Source organism: Sturnus vulgaris, chromosome 8 (genome assembly GCF_052056855.1).
Source record: "Sturnus vulgaris isolate bStuVul1 chromosome 8, bStuVul1.hap1, whole genome shotgun sequence".
Taxonomy (NCBI): Eukaryota; Metazoa; Chordata; class Aves; order Passeriformes; family Sturnidae; genus Sturnus; species Sturnus vulgaris.
The window spans coordinates 34,666,326-34,685,648 of NC_142250.1; the positions used below are offsets into that span (position 1 = coordinate 34,666,326).

General features: G+C 41.7%; 1 protein-coding gene across 2 annotated transcripts in view; it reads right to left on the reverse strand.

Annotated features, from left to right (window-relative positions):
• Nucleotides 1–3,847: 3,847 nt before the first annotated feature.
• The window catches only part of CHST15 (carbohydrate sulfotransferase 15), a 47,161-nt gene continuing 31,685 nt past the window's right edge, over nucleotides 3,848–19,323 (reverse strand). For both annotated transcript variants that reach the window (XM_088169424.1, XM_088169425.1), the window contains exons 4-8: nucleotides 19,030–19,176; nucleotides 14,501–14,657; nucleotides 9,531–9,687; nucleotides 5,687–5,834; nucleotides 3,848–4,509 (exon numbers count right to left, since the gene is read on the reverse strand). In XM_088169424.1, the coding sequence (XP_088025550.1) occupies nucleotides 4,319–4,509; nucleotides 5,687–5,834; nucleotides 9,531–9,687; nucleotides 14,501–14,657; nucleotides 19,030–19,176 (800 nt within the window). In that variant the 3' untranslated portion in view covers nucleotides 3,848–4,318. The remainder of the gene's footprint in view (nucleotides 4,510–5,686; nucleotides 5,835–9,530; nucleotides 9,688–14,500; nucleotides 14,658–19,029; nucleotides 19,177–19,323) is intronic.

Below are 19,323 nucleotides of genomic sequence, written 5' to 3' on the forward strand. Positions count from 1 at the left end.
TAGTAGTGGGTATGGGACGAGATGGAGGATTTTGGATGTTGGGTTTTTTTTTTTGTCTTCTTCCTTCTTCTTCATGGTTTCAGGCAGTAGTTTCTGATTGGACAGTTTGTGCTGCACTGCAGATCACAGAAGTTTGGTTATTGAGTTAAAAGTATAAATAATATAGGTGTTAGTTCTCTATTGGGCTGTTTAGCTTTAAAAGGCCTTGTAACTAGCTAAATTCATCTCCATTTTGCTCGCTTTTAGCTGGTAGCTGGAAGTGTTGCAGAACTCTCTGTACCATAGATAAGATTTAATAAACAACCAAGCCTGAACACGAGAAAATTCATCTCCTTCGTGTTTCTAATCCTGACTCTGAGTGGAGGCAGAAGAAAATGAAGACAAGCCACTAATATAGTGGGGCAGCTACCACTTTACAGGTGGTAACTTTTTTTTTTTGGTCTTCTCCCAAGTAACAAGGGACAGGACAAGAGACAAAGACCTCAGCTTGCAACAGGGGAGGTTTAGATTGGATTTTAGGGGAAAATTCTTCATGGAAAGGGCTGTCCAGCCACCCAGGGCAGCTCTGGAGTCCCCATCCCTGGAGGGATTTAGAAGCCCTGTGGATGTGGCACTTGGGGACAGTGGGTCAGTGGTGGCCTCGGCAGTGCTGGGGTCTCTGATCTCAGAGGTGTTTCCCAACCTCAATGATTCTGTGATTCCACGATGCTCAGGCTTCTCCACACACTCACCAGCTCCCGAGCTGCACTGGAAATCTTATTCTTATGAGCATCTGAAAAGAAGTAGAAACTATTTTTTCCTTTTGCACCTGCCTCTTCTTTTCCCAGAGCAGGAAAACCCACGTTCATGGCACCAAGCAGTGCTGGGGCTGGCCACAAGATGGTACTGCAAGCCAAGAATTCCTGCTGGAAACAGATGGAATTGTTAAGGTTGGAAAAGACATCCCAGATCTCAGAATGTCCCCCAGTACTGCCAAGGCCACCACTAACCCATGTCACCAAATTCCACACCCCCAGCTCCTTTAAATCCCTCTGGAGGTGCTGACTTCACTGCCCTGGACAGCCTGTTCCATGCTTGACAACCCTTTCAGTGAAGAAATTTTTCCTAAAATCCAACCTAAACCTCCCCTGATGCAAATTGAGCCTGTGTCCTCTGGTGTTATCAAATGTCCCTCTCACCTGTGTGAAGGGGATCAAGAAGGAGTGACTTTTTATGACACTGTTGTGCCTTTAACAAAAAAACCCCATTTGGATAAGCTGGAAAATGGATTAATTTCCTGGCAGAAAGATAAATTCAGAACTGCAACAACTTCACCATTTATCCTCAGTTTGCCAAGCTGAAGCCCAGGGCCCGTGTCCTGGACCCAACAAATACCAACACACCTTTTCCACAGCCACCAGTGCCTGTTTTCCTCCGCAGGAGATCCTTTGTTTTTATTGTACTTCTTCCAGACAGCCGAGGTGCTTGGCCCAAACACTCAAGGTCTTACAGAGAACACACTTCACATTCCTCTGCAGGAGCAGTGAGAACATTTGGAAAGAACCCTTTCCTCAGTGCCTTTGCACTCAGGAAAGCTGCATCTTTGATTAGTTTTGTTCAGCAGAGATAAGAGCAAAAGCACAGCATGAGACACGGATTTTCTGAGGTCTCTGCAAGGAGCCACTGCTTTGCTTTGGCACAAAACAGCAAAAAATCAAAACATATTGTCTTGATATTAATTCCAACTTCTTGGCAAATTGTTCTTTTGGGGATGTGGGTCACCTCAGCGCTACAGTGACTAATAACAATAAAATTGCATTTTTTCACAGCTAGAATTGTCAGCAGAAAGGTGAAGGGAACTGGAAGAATTTGGCTGAGATTGAGGACAATCTGCACTTGTCCTGTGCAGAGATTTGCTGTGAAGCCACTGACTGGCTGTGGCTGAAGAGGGGCTCTGACACCCAGCACTGCCCCATCGCTTGAGGAAATGTTGTTTTATTTCATTCTGAGGCACCAGATCAATTTTATTTTTACAGCCTGAGCTAGAGAGTGATGTCCTTACCTCCAAAACGACTTCTTGACCAACATTTTGCTGCTGTTTGATTCTTAGTGGTGCCACAACCCAACAGCATAAGGCTGCAATGTGTTAAAATCGGGAGATCCTATTTTGGAGCTCGTGAAGGAGATGGAGACATAAAAGCAGCCCCAATGAAGACTTCACTTTCAGAAGGACCACAGGCACAAACCAGACTGTGTGAGCTCAAGTTAATGGTAAGGACAGATGGCTTAATTTGCTTTTAGGGCTGGTAAAATAATATCATTAGATCATGGCTGTAATTGACAACTAGATGAAAACATTTGACCGTGGCACGCCAGGTTAGGAAACATCTGTATGGAGTTATCCTGACCACACAGTGTTGATTCCAAACCAAAGCACAGCTGGCTGACCTCTTTGGTGTAAATAAGTTGTTGATTAAATTTTTAACAACTGCAAATGGTGGCAAATTCGTTCTGATTTTCTGTTTCACAGTCCCATGATACTTTATATTTGTACTGCTAAAGTAGTCTGTTCTCAGCTCTCCAACCATTTTTGGTCTGTGAGCATTTCTGAACTAGAACTAATCTGTTCTGCTTGTCTAAAATACTTCACTAAATTATTTATTTTAGGCTTTTCAGACCCCAGACTGAATCCTTTTTTAAACAGCACATTACCAGTTGGCAAAGAACCTAGGAACAGTCTTCTGTTGCAAAACATCTCACATGTCACCAATCCTATTCCCGTGTGAAATGTTCAGGACTCACCAAGTTTTCAGCATTAATTCTCAATTTAGAAACACGTGAAGTGAATAATATGTCCCCGTGGAGGGGGATGGGGGAAAGTTGCATTTAATATTTGTAAATGTACTTGTGAATCCATCAATAAAACTGCATTGTAGGGTCAAGGTTGGAAGGACACCTGAAGCCAATCAGGGAGGATTTTCTGGGGGTTTGACAGCTGCCAGCTGGGCAGGAGTTTCCTTTGACCCACCCAACACACACTCAGGGAGGAAACAGTTGAGCCCATGAGAGGAAATTATCAACAGGCAGCATTTATATTTGTCTCTTAAAAAATCCCTTACTTAGGTGGGACTTCTACCTGCAGAAGGCTGCAGATTGTAGCTGACAGTGAACTAAACAGGTGGGTCTGAAATGAAAGATTGAATTGCCACACAGCTGTAGAAAAAATATGATTTTTTTTTTTGTCAAATAAAAACTTTCAGGTAGTCCCAAGTTTCTCCATAACTTCCAAAATGTTGGGGTTTCTTCCTCAAGTCTGTGTATCTCAACTTCTTTACCTAAATAAAGACATTTTTCCTAAAGAGGGAAACACGTAACCCAATTCCTCAGGTAACCTTTCTGTAAGTTACTGAGAATCCTGCCCAATTATGACTTTAATTGCAAAATTTCATATGGCTTTTAAAATGAGTATTCCTTCACAATGGAGAAGAGTAATCCTGCAGAATTTAGCAGAAATATCCATAAAAAGTCTCCCTGGCCAGGAATGGACTTTTAATAAAATTGGTTTCCTGGGAAAATGTGTGAGTGATACCAATAAATTATATATATTCATACTTACATGGACAAAATATGGAAGGCAATGAATTTGTTATGCTAAACACCAAATTGGCCTGCTTAGGTTTCAGCCACCCATTCTTAGCTGGATTATAAAATTTTCTTTTACAAGAATTGTGGTGAGGAAAGTCCACTTATCTTGGAAGATAAAAATGAGAATTTATGTGAATGCACTTCATCTTTCTTTCAGAATTAAGGAAACACACTCAGTGTTGGTGAAGACCATTTAAAAACAGGCTGACAAAAAGAAACAGAATTTTAGGTTGAATTCAATTAAAAATTTTAATGACTAAATGACACTGATTGCTTGAAAAAAAAAAAAAAAGAGTGAATAACATATATTGAAAATGAGAGATTATAAGTGTAATTGTAGGAAACTGATGCTAACTCTGTGTTGCAGCATCTCAGAGAAGGTTGCACTTCAACACCCCTGTGGAAGAGTGTAAGACATCATTGTCCTAATGCTTGTCCACTCCTTTGCTGGGGTGAAAGAAGTTGCAATAAACTGATTAAAGCAAGATGCTTTCCATTCTCCCAAGGAAAACGTGGTAGAGCTGTTGAGACGTGTGCTGGCTGAAGGTGAGACTCTCAGCTCATCCATCAGCTGCTCTTTGGAATGGGGGAGGAAAAAAAAAAAAAAAAAAAGTCAAATATCCACGCACAAAAATAGAATTTAAAAAAATAAAAACTCCTTTAAGCGCTGTAGTCGTGGCAAGAAATTTACACGTTATGTCCTCTTCCATAAAAAAGCATCATCAAAAAGAACTTGTGCCAGTTTTGTATTAAAAGGCCTATAGAAATCTCTTAAAATTGCCTTGGTGGTTGGCAGCATCGGGCCCAGGCTTCTGTCTTCAGGTCTTCGTGTGTTTGATGCAGGACTCTTGGTAATCAGAGCTTCTTGTTTCTCACTCAGAGGTCCTGTGGAAAAAGAGAATATTACTTTCAAATATTTCCCCCCAAAATGCCCATCCTAAAGAAATCTAATGACTAAATCAGAAGGTTTGCCATGAGGAGAAAAATGGAATTTTTGTTTGCAGCCGCAATGTTTCAGAATATTGAATACAGGCTTAGATCAGTAAAATAAATCACTACTGGTAAATATGGAAATAATACATATTCCTCTCCCATCTATTAATCATCTCTATAAAAAGCAGCATAAATCACTCTTGGAGGAAAATACTTGTTTTCAGAGGAAAAAAAAAAACCCAATGATTGAAGACAACTTCCCATCCCTTCTGGAGCTGCAAGTATTTTATGCTGCTGTTTCATTTCATGGTGTGAGTTGAATAATAGCTGACAAAAACTCTAGGAGCTTCCCTCAGCACTCAGTGAAGCCCTTTTTGTTGTGTTTATTTTGGAGGCTGGCAGTGGGGTCAAAGTGGACACAGGTGTAGTGATTATTCCCTTTGGGGATAAATGTGCATCAGCAAGATAAAACCCGCGGGGTTTTCCAGCACAAACCATATTCAGGAAGCAGATGCCAAGCTTTTCATCTGTTCAGCCTGCTACATCCAAGCTTTCTCATCATCCAGACCAATCTTTGGACCAGACAGACAATTTTCCAGCCACATTTTCATTCTCTTGCTACTGTCAAATCAACATTGGGCAACGTTTTGTCTGCCGGCGTTTCTTCCGAGGATTAGCAACAGATGTCTCAATCAACACAGCAAAAACACAATTTCCCCCTTCTCCTCAGCTACAAACACAACCTTTCATCATGCTCAGATTTGGGTTCTGGGCTGGTGGCCCTTCAGTTTGTTAAAACTGTGAGGGATAACTTTGCATCTCTGTTAGCCCATGGCAAACGAGCCCTGAGTGCCTTCAGAAGCAGGGCTGGTTTCTGCATGGAAGATAAATCCCTGCATTCTGAGTGGCCTGGATTTTTTTTTTTTTTTCGTTATGTACTCTTACTAAGATCTTCTAACACAGCATTTGAGAATTTAATTTTGCCTGACTCCAGGCAATGAGATTAATGCACCCTTCAAGCCAGATTCCTTTGCTTCTCTTTTTGTCTCTTAATGAAGCAAAACCTAAACCTAAAAAAAGAAGGATAATAATGATTTTTGCACACTTAAACCAGCCAGCAAGCACCTACCCAGATCCAGGAACTGGAACACCATGTGCATGGTGTACCTCATGTTTGATGCATGGTCCTCCAGGCGAAGAACAAGGATCTGATCTTTGTTAAAAACTGTCAGCCAGTCCAGGAGATACACAACATAGAGCCCTACCTGTAACCTCACCTGTAAGCAAAAAAAAAAACCAAATTAATTCACCTTACAACACTGTGAAAAACCAACATTGACCTCTGGGCAAAAAATTCCCAAAACCTGATTTTAAGGAATGACAAAAAGAAAGTATGTGAATATTTTTCAATCTTCCCTTGTTTTCTGAACAGCTTGAAGAAATCTTTGCACAGCTTTTCTGCTGGTTGGAGATGTCATTTTACCATGACTTGCTGCACCAGCCACAGGTCTGTGTAAAAGTGTTGCACAGACACAAGTGTTTGTAGAAGGATGCTCAGCCACCTGACATCCAAGCTCCTCTGTGCTTGGAGCCTTCATGGAGACACCGAGGGGTCTCAGCCCCTGGATGAACAGCAATTCAAGGGAAGATGCTCAGTCCTGTTCCCTTCTCCAGACCCCAAGGCTGCTTATTTCAGTTTCACTTCACCTTGGGGAAATAGTTTAGGGCTGGGCTGGGCAGTGCTGCGTTACTTGGACTCAACAACTTTCAAGGTCTTTTCCAACCTAAATAATTCCATGATTTTCTGCTGCACCAGGTCACGTTGCCATGAGCAGGACAAATATTCTGCCTCGCTGTCAGGTGTTAGATTTGGGCGCATTTTGCTTCATCTTCTGATTGCAATAATGAGGTGGAGATCTCAGCTGCACTAGAATTGATGGTGCCTTGTCTGAGTACCCAGAGAGTCAGACTCTGTCAGACCAGAGAGGGGAAAAGGCAGATTTTCAGCCTCTCCTACCCTTGTCTCTATTTTTCTTCCCCCCTCAATTTTACATAACAAGTTGAAGCATAAAAAGAGTAGCCTTGGTGTTCTTAAAAAGTCCAGCCTCCAACTGTGCTTATAAATATTTTTCTGAATCCCTTCATGCTCAGAGGAGAGGAACATGAATCCGAAGTCTTAAGCATCTTTCATAAAAGAGACTTGACATCTTCAGCTCACATTACCACAGAGCCCATGAATCAGACAACAGCTCCTCTCACTGGCACTGCCCCATCACTTACACTGATACCTAAATTCCTCTAAAAATCCATATTTTTTATTATTGCTGAATTATTATTATCCTGTGTGATTGTGATGTGTGTCTTTGGCTGCTTATAATGTAAGTCTCCATATTTAGCAGATTTCTTCATAGATGTGCTACACCAAAATCTGGAACCTCTTATTTGATTAAGACACGGGATGGGATGGGATGGGATGGGATGGGATGGGATGGGATGGGATGGGATGGGATGGGATGGGATGGGATGGGATGGGATGGGATGGGATGGGATGGGATGGGATGGGATAATTCTGACAAGGCAGCACCCCAGCCCTCAGTCAATGCCTCATTCCATTCAGCACTGGGGCAAACTTGTGGTTTAATGTTTCTTTTCTTTCTCCAGCCTCTTGTAAATAGTTTCTCCATCTTCCTTGCACACTCCTCCAGGTGTCTGCAGGCCACGATTGGGATCACCCTGGTCACTGTGCCTTTCTCTGTGTATGTTCTTCCCACTGATTCCAGGTGCCAAACACTCCTTTCTGCCCCCTTAGCATCCATCAGCAGCCACAATGCCTAGGACACCTCTCTGGTTTCAGAAACACATTAACAAATAGCAAATCCCTTTTTTTTTCCTGGCACAGTCACAGAATTAGCAACCTAATGAGCTCACCAGGGACAGCAATCCTCACTTTTTCAATGCACAGCAAACCACGAACACAACAGATTTAGCAACTTGGCTGAAGAAGAAGCTAAAAAAGGCCACTGAGGAGCACAGTTGGCATGTGGGTTTTATTACAAACACCTGCTTGTGGCTCTATGGAAGGAAAGAGCCTCCTCTGCTCGTTTCCAAAAGCATCTTCTTCAAGAGGGCTGCTGAAGACAACAGACAGAGATGGGTTCTGCACGCTGAGGATGAACATAAGAGGAAAATTCTTTCCTTCTGGTTCTCTCTCTGCCTTTCTCTGCCACACTGGAAGGAATACATTTGTGCAAGCAGATGGCTGGAAAGTTCTGTGATGCTGCCCAGCAGCAGCTGGTGTGTGAGGAAGTCCTGGGGGCTGCAGTCAGGGATGAGCAGCTCCACTCTACCTGGTAAGTGAGAGCAGTGTCCGGTTTGCTCTGCTGCTGCAGGGCTCCAGCAAATGGAATACACTCTGGTACTGTTATTTTATCCACTGGAAGAGGCAATAACTTCACCCCAGAGGCAAAGGAAGGAACTGTTCCCTCTGAATCCTTTACAGCCTGAGCAAATAAAAGAGGATTGAATGGCAAACTGGCCAGATGTGATACTTCAGGTCATTCTCTTCTGTATTATTCTCTGCCCTCGAGCAAAATCTGAAGTCAGCTCTATGCTGAAATTGTGAATTTTGGAATCCTAAGCCTGTAATACTTATCAATTTTCCTGCCAGCAGTTTCTGTGTTTTCTTGTATAATTTTCTGGCATGCACAATTTAATAAGAAAAAAAAAAAAACCCTCTAGTTATTGGTAGCCTTTCCTTACAAAAGAGGACATAATTTATTCTGATTTTGAGGTGATTTGGTACCACAACGATCTTTGCCAGAGGTACATTTTTGAAGACATCTGCAAAAAGCTTGCACATTAAATTGTAATCTCCACTAAATGTGCTCTCCAATGACTTGCACAATGGCAAGGCTGTGTTATCCCTGTTGGCATCCACCAGGGAACAGAGGAGACAGCTGAGCCCTCACACTATCTTTCACATGTTTACATTTATATTTACATCCTCCACAAATAAAGGGGGAGAAAGTTTTGATTTTGCAGGATTTTGGTGTCTGGACATTTCCAGCAGGTTAGAGCAGTGTCTCAGGTTGCAATACAGGGTGTGACCAGGGGTGTGTATTCTGTCACCATCTGTTAAAGCAGCTGTGGCAGTGATCCTGATCTCTGTGGGGATCTCTGCTGTTCATGTTCCAGCTGTTCACCCAGCTGTTGCAGGGTTCTTTATCTTGCCCACAGCCCATCCTCCCTCCAGGAGATCTCTCCTGTTCATGGCCATGTGTTAAAGCAGCTGGGGCAATGATCCTGATCTCTGTGAGAGATATTTGCTGTTCATGTTCCAGCTGTTAAACCAGGTAGGACAGAGTTCTTTATCTTGCCCACAGCCCATCCTCCCTCCAGGAGATCTCTCCTGTTCATGGCCATGCAGTCCCAGGGCAGGGCTGATCAAATTCCATCATCCCATTGGGAGATGCTCCAGCCAGGGCAGGAGCCGAGCATTTCCTACCCAGATCAAAGGGGAGATTTGGAACAGCAGAGCAGCCTTTTCCCACTGGATCCCAGAGGAAAACCAGAGCCTTGCACATCATCCCTGCAGCTTTGGAGGAAAACTGCACCTTGTGCAGGAGCCCTGCTCCAGCAGAACCACATCTGTCACTGCAGGATTGCAGCCACCATGGAATGGGACTGCACCAACCCTGACTGACTGACGGGGGCACCTTGGATTCTCACTCTGTCAGGGTTTGGGGTTTGTTCTCTGCAATACTGTATTTCTATTTTAATTTTCCTAGTAAAGAACAGTTATTCCTATTCCCATATCTTTGCCTGAGAGCCCCTTAATTTCAAAATTATAATAATTTGGAGGGAGGGGATTTACATTCTCCATTTTAAAAAGAGTCTCCTGCCTTTCTTGGCAGACACTTCTCTTTCAAACCAAAACAAGCAGCGAGGAGCCAAAAGAGCCAGGGAATACGTACGGGCATGGCGTTGTTGAGGGTGTTGTTGTAGACACAGGCTCGCAGGGAGAAATCCAGCACACAGCCCTCAAACAGCTGCAGGGATTCTGCCACCTTCTCATGGAAATCCTCCGCGGATTTGTTGGCGCTGGCGAAGTACAGATAATCAGAGTACAACCTGCAAGGGGAATGTGGCAGGGAAATACAGATAATCAGAGTACAACCTGCAAGGGGAGAATGTGGTACTGAAATACAGATAATCAGAGTACAACCTGCAAGGGGAGAATGTGGTACTGAAATACAGATAATCAGAGTACAACCTGCAAGGGGAGAATGTGGCAGTGAAATACAGATAATCAGAGTACAACCTGCAAGGGGAGAATGTGGCACTGAAATACAGATAATCAGAGTACAACCTGCAAGGGGAGAATGTGGCACTGAAATACAGATAATCAGAGTACAACCTGCAAGGGGAATGTGGCACTGAAATACAGATAATCAGAGTACAACCTGCAAGGGGAGAGTGTGGCACTGAGGGGCTCAGGGAATGGAGGAATGTTTATTTGCACAACAAATTTGGTAGTTCCAATCAGTTAAAAGGAATCCAGGGAAAGCATCCTGCCTTTTGTATTTGAAATAAAAATTTTAAAGAAATTTAAAATAAATAAATGAATAAATAAATAATATAGACTAGACTAGACTAGACTAGAATAGGATTTTTTAAAGAATAAATAAATAAAATGGATAAATGACAATAAATAAATAAATAAAAATAATATAAATATAAATAAAAATAAATAAAATCATGTAAATAACATAAATGCAAATATAAATAAATATAAAAATTAAATATTAAATAAAATTAAATTTTATTTAAATAAATTAAAAAATCTAAATAAAATTTAATAAACAACTAAATTTAAGCAAAAAATTTGTTTTAAAAATATTTAATTTTAATTTAAAAAAAAAAATTCCCCCAAATAAAAACAAATTTATCTAATTACAAAATCTTTTAAAACTATCTAATTAAAAGTTTACATCTACGTTACTTATACTTTTAACTCAATAACTAAACACTTATAACCCACATTACAATACTAATTATTTAATTCAAAAACTACTACTTAAAATTATAAAAAAATAACAAAAAAAAACAACATCCCAAAACCTCCATCTTATCTCATACCAATTACTATATTTGAAAACCCCAAATTCAAAACTCTTCACCATATAAAATTACACCCTTCTATTCTAACTGCACACTAATAATTCTAACTCCCTTATTCAAATTTTAAAACTTTCTCCAAAACCTCAGATCGAAAGCAATACTCTTTTAAAAATCGGCATAAAAAACCACAAAAAATTTAAAACTCCCAAACTTCAAAATTCCAACAGCACCCACAGCCTGTCACCCAGTGACAATTTTCCCATTCATTTTAATGAATTTTAGCTCACAGCAAAACCCTCTCCAGGGGATTTTAAACAGCATCCCCATCCAAATTTCAAGGATTTCAATTCAAATTTCAAATTTCACATCCCTGGAGACCTGACCCTAGAAATTGTGTGAGTCAATGTTTTCTCCTGAAGGCAAATTTTTAGACTTTAAATTCATGTTCTCTGTGAACAGAAATGGTCTCAGCTGATGCTGCTGCCCCTCTACACCTGGTGTTCCATGGACAGGAACACTCCTTGTCTCTAAAGCTTAAAGCTGATTTTAGAAACTTTTACTTTAGGTGGATTAGAAAGAGTGATTCTTATATTAGTATTTAGAAACTTCAACTTCAGGTGGGTTAGAAAGAGTAATTCTTATATTATTACCAAGCTGGCTGCCATCTTGGTAAGAAAGAGTCCAGATTTCCCATTCCTTTTATAGGAAATGTCACCTCCAATCTTATGCTGACTTTCCATCAAAAACTTCCAATTTACAGCATTCTACCTGTTGATTTTCTATTTGTTTTTTTAAGATGAAGCAGGAGTTTCTCTAAGTTACAAAGCATTATCCCCTCATTGCACACTTTTAGCACAAGTTTTAGGATTACTTAAATCACTTTAAAAGGATCATGAAATAACCCAAGACATACAGTCAAGGAAAATACCAATTTTAGCATTAACCCCTGAAACCTTCATTAGGCTTTTGCAAGATAAACATGTTTTAAAGAGACAAAGGATATTCTGACATGACATAAATATTACATCTGCTGAATATGATATTTTAACTTCCATTCATAATTAGGCTTAGAATGACCAGCACCACAACAATACCACAGGATTTTGAAAAAAATTTTGTACCACTCAAGGAATCACTTCCCCAAGTGTGTTTGCAGCTCAGATTTGATTCCTCCATAGTACCCACCTCTCAAAATTCCAGAAATCCTACATATTTTTCACCCTCTTTCGAAAAAACCACAGGTGTTTAAGAAATAAAAACACCAATCTATTAAGGTCTCACTTATTACTGCAGTAACCTTTTGTATTGTATTTACTTTATTTATCCTTTAACATCCCTAGATTTCCATGGGTCCTTAAAAACACCTCATTTGGAAAGTTTAGGCCTTAATCCAGCAAAGCACTTAAGCACAGGAACAGCCTCTCTGCACTCATTATTTATGTCAGTGTTTTGCAGGAGCAGGATTTTAATTCCCATGTGAAACAAATGAAGACTCTCTGTTCATTTAAAACATTTAAAATAAAATTTAAAAAAAAAAAAAAGAAAGGAAAAAGCTGAAGGACCAGGCCAGCTGAGTTCACCTAAATTAGCCACACAACAGCATCTCCTGCTTGCAGGAAATGTGGATATCAGGGCTCAGCTTGTCCCAGGGATGGTGGGACTGAGTGCTGAAAGGTTTCTTCCTGGGAAAAATCATCCAGCAGGCATCAGGTACAGCATGGGCTAGGCTGAAGTGCCATTAAAAAGGTTTCATATGACTGCTTGGTATTTCTAACCATCCATCTAAGAAATACATCATATTTTAGACTTGCTGGCATCTTATGAAAAACTGCATTCTTGAAGACAAGTTCTCCCTCTGCAGGGCAGTTGATATTTTCTTTCCATTTTAATTTTTCTTTTTTTCCCATCTGTTTTTAATTCCGGGTACATCTGCCTTTGCTGATTAGGATTTCAGCTGTTCTAGCTACTTGAAGTCCTTCCCTTCAACCTCCAATGAAATAATGACACCAGTTGATAACAACCATCTCAAAAAAAGAATGTCATTCAAATATTCCCTGCTGGGGATAGCCCAGACTTTGTGCAGATCAGAGCCCATCCCAGCCCCCTGCCCTCCTGGCCACTCCAAGGAACCTGTCCCACTGCCTGGCATCACCAACAGATGCCTGGGCTGTCCCTTCTGCTCCTGCAGCTCAGATGAGCTATCAGGAATGCAGGGAATTGCCAACAGAAAGGAAGCAATTTGTCATAAACACAGTAAAGGAGATGAAGCTGACTTCTCTGTCACCCCTGCTAAAGCTGGCAAAGAGCTACACCCCCATTTCAGAGGGTGGTTAAGGCAATCAGGGAGTTTGTCACTAATTTCCATGAGGAAGCCACTCCAGAGCTCTCTCACATAAAATCACCATCTGTTAACTCCTGGGGTCAGGAGATGCCGTTGAAGCTGAGAGCTGCATTTCCTGACACAGGAGCTGGGAAACATCTCCCAGCCCTGCTCTCACCACAGCCACGTTCTGCCAGCAGGGAATTTCCTTGGCGAGCACCACCCCAGCTCTGGAAGCTGCTGGGCACAAGCACCACGGGTCTGCTCTTGTCCCAGAGCCACCAGAGCCTGGTCCTCACCATCATCTTCATCCCCACCATCATCTTCATCCTCACCATCATCTGCATCCCCACCATCATCTGCATCCTCATCATCTTCATCCCCCACCATCATCTGCATCCTCACCATCATCTGCATCCTCACCATCATCTGCATCCTCATCATCTGCATCCCCACCATCATCTGCATCCTCATCATCTTCATCCCCCACCATCATCTGCATCCTCACCATCATCTGCATCCTCATCATCATCTGCATCCTCATCATCTTCATCCTCACCATCATCTGCATCCTCACCATCATCTTCATCCCCACCATCATCTGCATCCCCTTCCTTCCCTGAGATTTTCTGGCTCTTTGCCCTTGAGCACTGGCCCTGCCACAGGAATTCTGAATATCCCTATGGAGCTACAGTGAGCAGGAATCCACAGCCCCCCAGTGTGATCCTTGTGGACTCTGCCTTCATCCTCTCCACCCTCCCCATCACCCTCATCATTATTATCCTGCTTCAGAAGACACGGTGGGAAGGAATGCCCCAGAAATCTGGAGGAAGACTGGAGAGAAAAAGTGAAATGCAAGTGGAAAGCTGGACATTCCTGACTCTCCATAGCCATTTAAAATAGCCCATAGCTTGGTAAAAGCCAATCCCAACACCAGGAAGTCCAAGGATGAACTCCTGTAGCTGTTGGCTGTGCAAGATACAAATGCCCAGTGAAAATTTTCACAGCTGTCTCACCAAGCACATTAGAGTTTAAAAAAATGTATCATTTTCTGACTCCAGAGCTATTTAATCATTCTTAATCATTATTATTTAATCAGTGTGAACTGCAAACCCCATGAAAACATAGATTTTACCACTTAAATGAAATGAAACATTTCCCAGGACTACTTCTGCTGAGATCTGAAGACACAGTGCTCTCCTAGTCTAAAAAGCCCTGCTGAGAACCAGGGCATATTACCTCAGGTAATGGCATTAGGTTGCATTTGGCAATCTATAAATTCTTTTTTTCAAAGTAGCTCAGGAGTCCAGGCATGGCACTCATGGCATTCACACTCACATGCTTCTCTTTAAAACATTATCACTGTTACCTGTGCCAAAATACACAGAATAAAACCCCTCTTACCACAATCAAGTAGCTCTCAAACACCACGTGAATATTTACTTGCATTGAACAGAGTGAGAACTAAAAATATTATTATAACAAGAAAATTTTCTTGCTCACCTTTCGACAGGGTCCCTCAGCATGATGATAAGTTTGGCATTTGGTTGGAAGGCATGGATGAAATCCTGGATTAGGAAGGGAGGTTCTCCTTCAGTACTGTTGTCATAGAAGAAAATCCAAGCATTGTTGTCCCACATTGTCGAGGCACTGGCCTCTCCTGGAAATGAAAAACAGCTCTGCTGGTAACTCATTCTTCATGCTGGAGTGGAAATGGGCTGAATTTTTAAGTGCTATAGGCACATCAAAATTGACTCCATGAATTTCAGCACACCTGAGTTCCTGCAGACTGCTCTGGCTGAAGCTCCCAGAGCTGCAGCAATCCCACTGCCCTGCACCTTTGGGAATGCAGGCATGGTTAAGGCAGGTTTTATCCAATTCCACCTGAAATATTGCTCTCCATAACCACACTGCTTCCTGCTGGTGGCTAACACATGCAAATAGAATTAATTTGGGCTGGGATGGACTGCTCAGGTTTTAGCACATTTTCCAGTGAGGAATCATGGAACCACAGAATGATCTGGGCTGGAAGAGACTTAAAGATCATCTTGTTCCCATTTCTGCCATGGGCAGGGACACCTTCCACTAAGCCAGGTGGCTCCAAACTCCACCCAGCCTGGCCTGGAGGAGGCAGGAATTTGTCCCTGCTGAAGCCTTGCAATGCTCTTTGTAGCACCCACAGGTTGGCCTTAATGCTCCCAAGTCTCAGAGCAGCAGTTTGCTAACAAACTGTAAAATTTCCCACGGGAAAATGTGGATACCACCACCCCTGCTGAACAACAGTGTGCAAAATATAATCAGGAGAATCAGTGAGCATATAAGAAATATTTTAAAAGCAGCTGAGATGTGTCATTGAGGTTTGAAATATTATTTTTTATCTAATTATTCATGTAGAACAAGTCAACTGTTTACAAATAGATAAAGGATTTCTAGTATAAATAGCATACTTTGGTAAAATACCAGATTCTGGTATTTAGTGTCTGAAGAAGCTCACTTGGAATGCAACGCTACAGGGAGAAATATATTCAGTAAAAATCTCTGCCAGAGTGAGGTATATGATGGTTCAGCTGCTAAATAAATGATCTGATATGTTTTTTTGAATTTTGTAACCTTCTCTGTCTTTTAAAGTAATCCTGGCATTTATGTGGCACAGTACTGTTCAATAAAACATGTACAGAAGCTTTTTGGGGACTTACATTCTCTGACAGTCTAATGAAAGCTAATTCTTGCTAATGAGGTTTTTCAAATCAAAGGGAAGGAGATTAAAAAAATAATAATGTTGTAGGCTTATAGACTTGTACATTATTTCCCTATTTTTTCTTCCTTCCTCTGCTGGGAAAGCCCAATAAAGATTTAAAAAGATGGACAAAACACAACACGAGAAAGGTACTGGCTCCAAACTTGAGCTGAACATAATGTGATTCATTAATAAGTCTGGGATTTGTTAGAAAACACATTAATCTTCTGTCACGTTCGTTTTGCCTCTTTTCAGGAGGAGGAGATCAGGTCCATTGGCTATAGCTGGGTGTCCACAACAGCTCCGCTCTTCCATTCTAAATTAATTAGCCAAAGCACTGCCTAATCACCAGCGGGCTTCAGCTTGTCAATTAAAACTCAATTAGCCCAGCTCCCACGCTGGGTGAGGCAGAAACACAAAGGATTAAACAGAGGCCAGGAGCTGAGCCAGCCCTGCCACAGAAACCTCTCCTGAGCCACCAGGACGTGGGGAAATGCCAAGGGCAGGAGCACCTGCAGGCAGGGATTTGCTGGAGAGGGAATTCCAGGGATGGCCTTGGGATGTTCCTGCTCCATCTCTGAAACTGCTCCCTCAAAAATGTGTGCCCAAATCATGCCAAGGAAATTAAAGTCCGTGAGCTCATCGAGCCATTCCTCTCTGGACTAGATCTGATCATCCTTCAGCTCTCTGCTCTGTTCCCTGATCACCTGGGATGTTCTGCTGGATTTATCCCAGTTAGTATGGCCAACCTGCAAACACCTCCCTGCACTTCTGCAACGTCAACTGCAAAAAAACCAAAACGCAGTGCATTCATAAATGGGCAAATTCTCTTAACATCAGAGCCTCCATTCCACAGAAACTGTGAATTCCACCACCCGAAATCTGCAGGCAGGACACAAGTCAGGGAAAATCCCATAATCAGAAAGGTTGGAGAAGACCTCCAAGATTGTCAAGTCCAACCCAAGATCACAGGCACAAAATCAAGTCATGCTAAAGCATTAACAGGGCTCAAGGTGCTGCTCCAGCCCAGCAAAACCCGGGGTCAAGAGGGTAAATCTTCCCACAAGGTGACTGTCATTAATTTAATGAGGGGGAAAAAGTATATATATTAAAAATATAATAATCATTCTGGTCCCTGCTGACTTTTATAATTTTAATTTCTTGAAGCAGGCAAACAAAAATTTTCCTGTCAATTTGACAGTATTTGGGGTTTTTTTATAATACAGGTTTAATACCTGTACAGAGAACAAATCATACTAAACATGAGATTAATTAATCACCAACAATTAATTATGTTTAATTATGCCAGTGCAAGTGAATTATTTTTTTTTTCTTATGGACTTAAAGAACATATGAATTATTAAATTGCCTGAAGAATGGTGCATAGCCTCCTCATTCAGTCATTAATGGATTAACATCATATTGTGTTTTCACAAGTCATTCCTCTGAATTTATCTTGTTAATGATCTCACATAAACAAGTCCTGCTCAGAATGCCTCAGGCTGGATCAGCCCTGTCCTCTTGGGTTCATCTCTAAACAGATGTTGGGTTGTTTCTTTTTTTTTTTTTTTGGAAAATGCAGTTATTACCCGCTAGGTTTAATATCCAAAGAAGCTTAACTTTTCAAAGTAATATAACATGATGAACTGCTGAAATATTTACAGTTTTAATTTGATTTCTCTTTGCAGTCATCTGAAATACGAAAAGGAAGATTATGAGCAAACCTGATATTCATACAGATTCATTTTAGGCTAGATGGCTTTGTTTTGTTTTTTACCAAGGTCATAAAAGACTGCCTTAATGAGTGTAATCATTCAAGACTTTTCCTGTAAACTTAATAAGAAAACCCAGCAGAACCTTAATGACACAAGAAATGAGACCACAGGAAAAAGAAACACAAAGTGAACTCTACAAAAAACTGCAACAGGAGGTGGGTAATCAAAGATGTACATTGCCAATTAGATTAGAGAATTTAATTAGTATAAGCACTTCACCCATGAAAGGACAGGAGATATTATTGTAAGTAGCAGGAAAATCTGCAGATGTCCTTGATGGTAACATTTCTTAAGAGCCCCATCTTGCAAATGTTGCTCAGTGCTGCACATGTTTAATAAAGAGAATGATGGACTTAAATGGAATCTGGGGAAGTATTGAACAAATGTGATTCAGACAAGGCTCTGGTTTAACCAACCTAAGGCATCACCACCATCTCATCCAGCCAGCAATAGGTTAAAATTTTAGATTATAATGAGACTAAACCCTCAATCATTCTGAGGGCAAGCAGCAAAAATCTTGTCTCTATTTTCTGTAGAATTGTGACTTCAAGCCTACTTGAAAAGCCTTTTTTTGACAGGGAACTGTCACTTGCACAACTACTTTTTGCTGGTTTCCCTGTGAAATAAGACTGGTAAAATTCCCATCCTCTCAGTTTTCTGGTTTTAACAGACGGAAAAGCAGAATTTAGAAGTTTGATGCTCCTCATGGGCACCAGTACACCTTAGACAGAGTGGACAAGCCCAGCAGATTGAGCAATGTTTGTCATGAAGGGCAATCCAGGCATCCCTCCCTAGAGCCCAGAGCTCACCATGAATTCCATAAAGTACAATAAAACAGTGCTATTAGACCGTTTTTAGGGGTAATCAGGTACTTTAATACCAATTAATTGTATCAATTTCTGTTGGAGCTTGAGAAGAGCCACTGGGAGCTTTTGCCACCACATCTCTCACCAGCTCCAGGATTTCTGCAGCACCCAGTGTGTGCCATAACACCACAGTTACTGATTTATCCCTGACATTGCTCCAGCATTTGGAAGCCACAGTCCCAGCACTACAGGCAATCCCCTCATAATTGCACTTAAAGTGGATGTGGCACTTGGGGACATGAGTTAGTGGTGACCTTGGAAGTGCTGGGGGAACGGAGGGATGTGATGATCTTAGAGGGCTTTTCCAACCGAAATGATTCTATGAAAACAAAATTAGAACTGTGTTTGAAGGAATCACCAAGGTCATTCTCATTCTCGGGGGAAAAAAAAGCCCACATTAATTAATTGCTGATGTTCATCAGATATACAGCACTAGCTCAGGAATTTTCTAAAGATAATCACAGCTTCTTAACAAAGAAAGAAGGAAAAGAAAGCCTGCAGGAAAAGAAAGCCAAGAGCTTCCAGGCACACCAGAGAAGAGCAACATCAGGGTCTCTGTGCTGAGAACCAGCCACAAAATCCCCCTGTGGTGCCCCAGCTCCGAGCACTGCCCATGTGCAGCTCAGGAGGATTTGGGGGCAGTTTTTGCCCTACCAATGATGATGTTGTTCCTCTGGCCACGCTCCTTCCCTGCATCACCCTGCAGCACACTCTGGATCTGGTGAGCTGCCAGGTCGAACAGATCCAGGTAATCTTCCACCGGGTAGCGGTCGTGAAATCCATCCCTCAGCCGGATGATTCCTTGAAAAAAAAAAAAAAAAACAGTCAGAAAGAGAGAATTAAAATCAGCAATTACAGCAACAACGGGGCAGGAATAACCAGTGGTGCAAGCCAAGGTGGTTTCACAGACGTGGCTGGCCCTGAGCACGAGATCAGACCAAGTGCAGC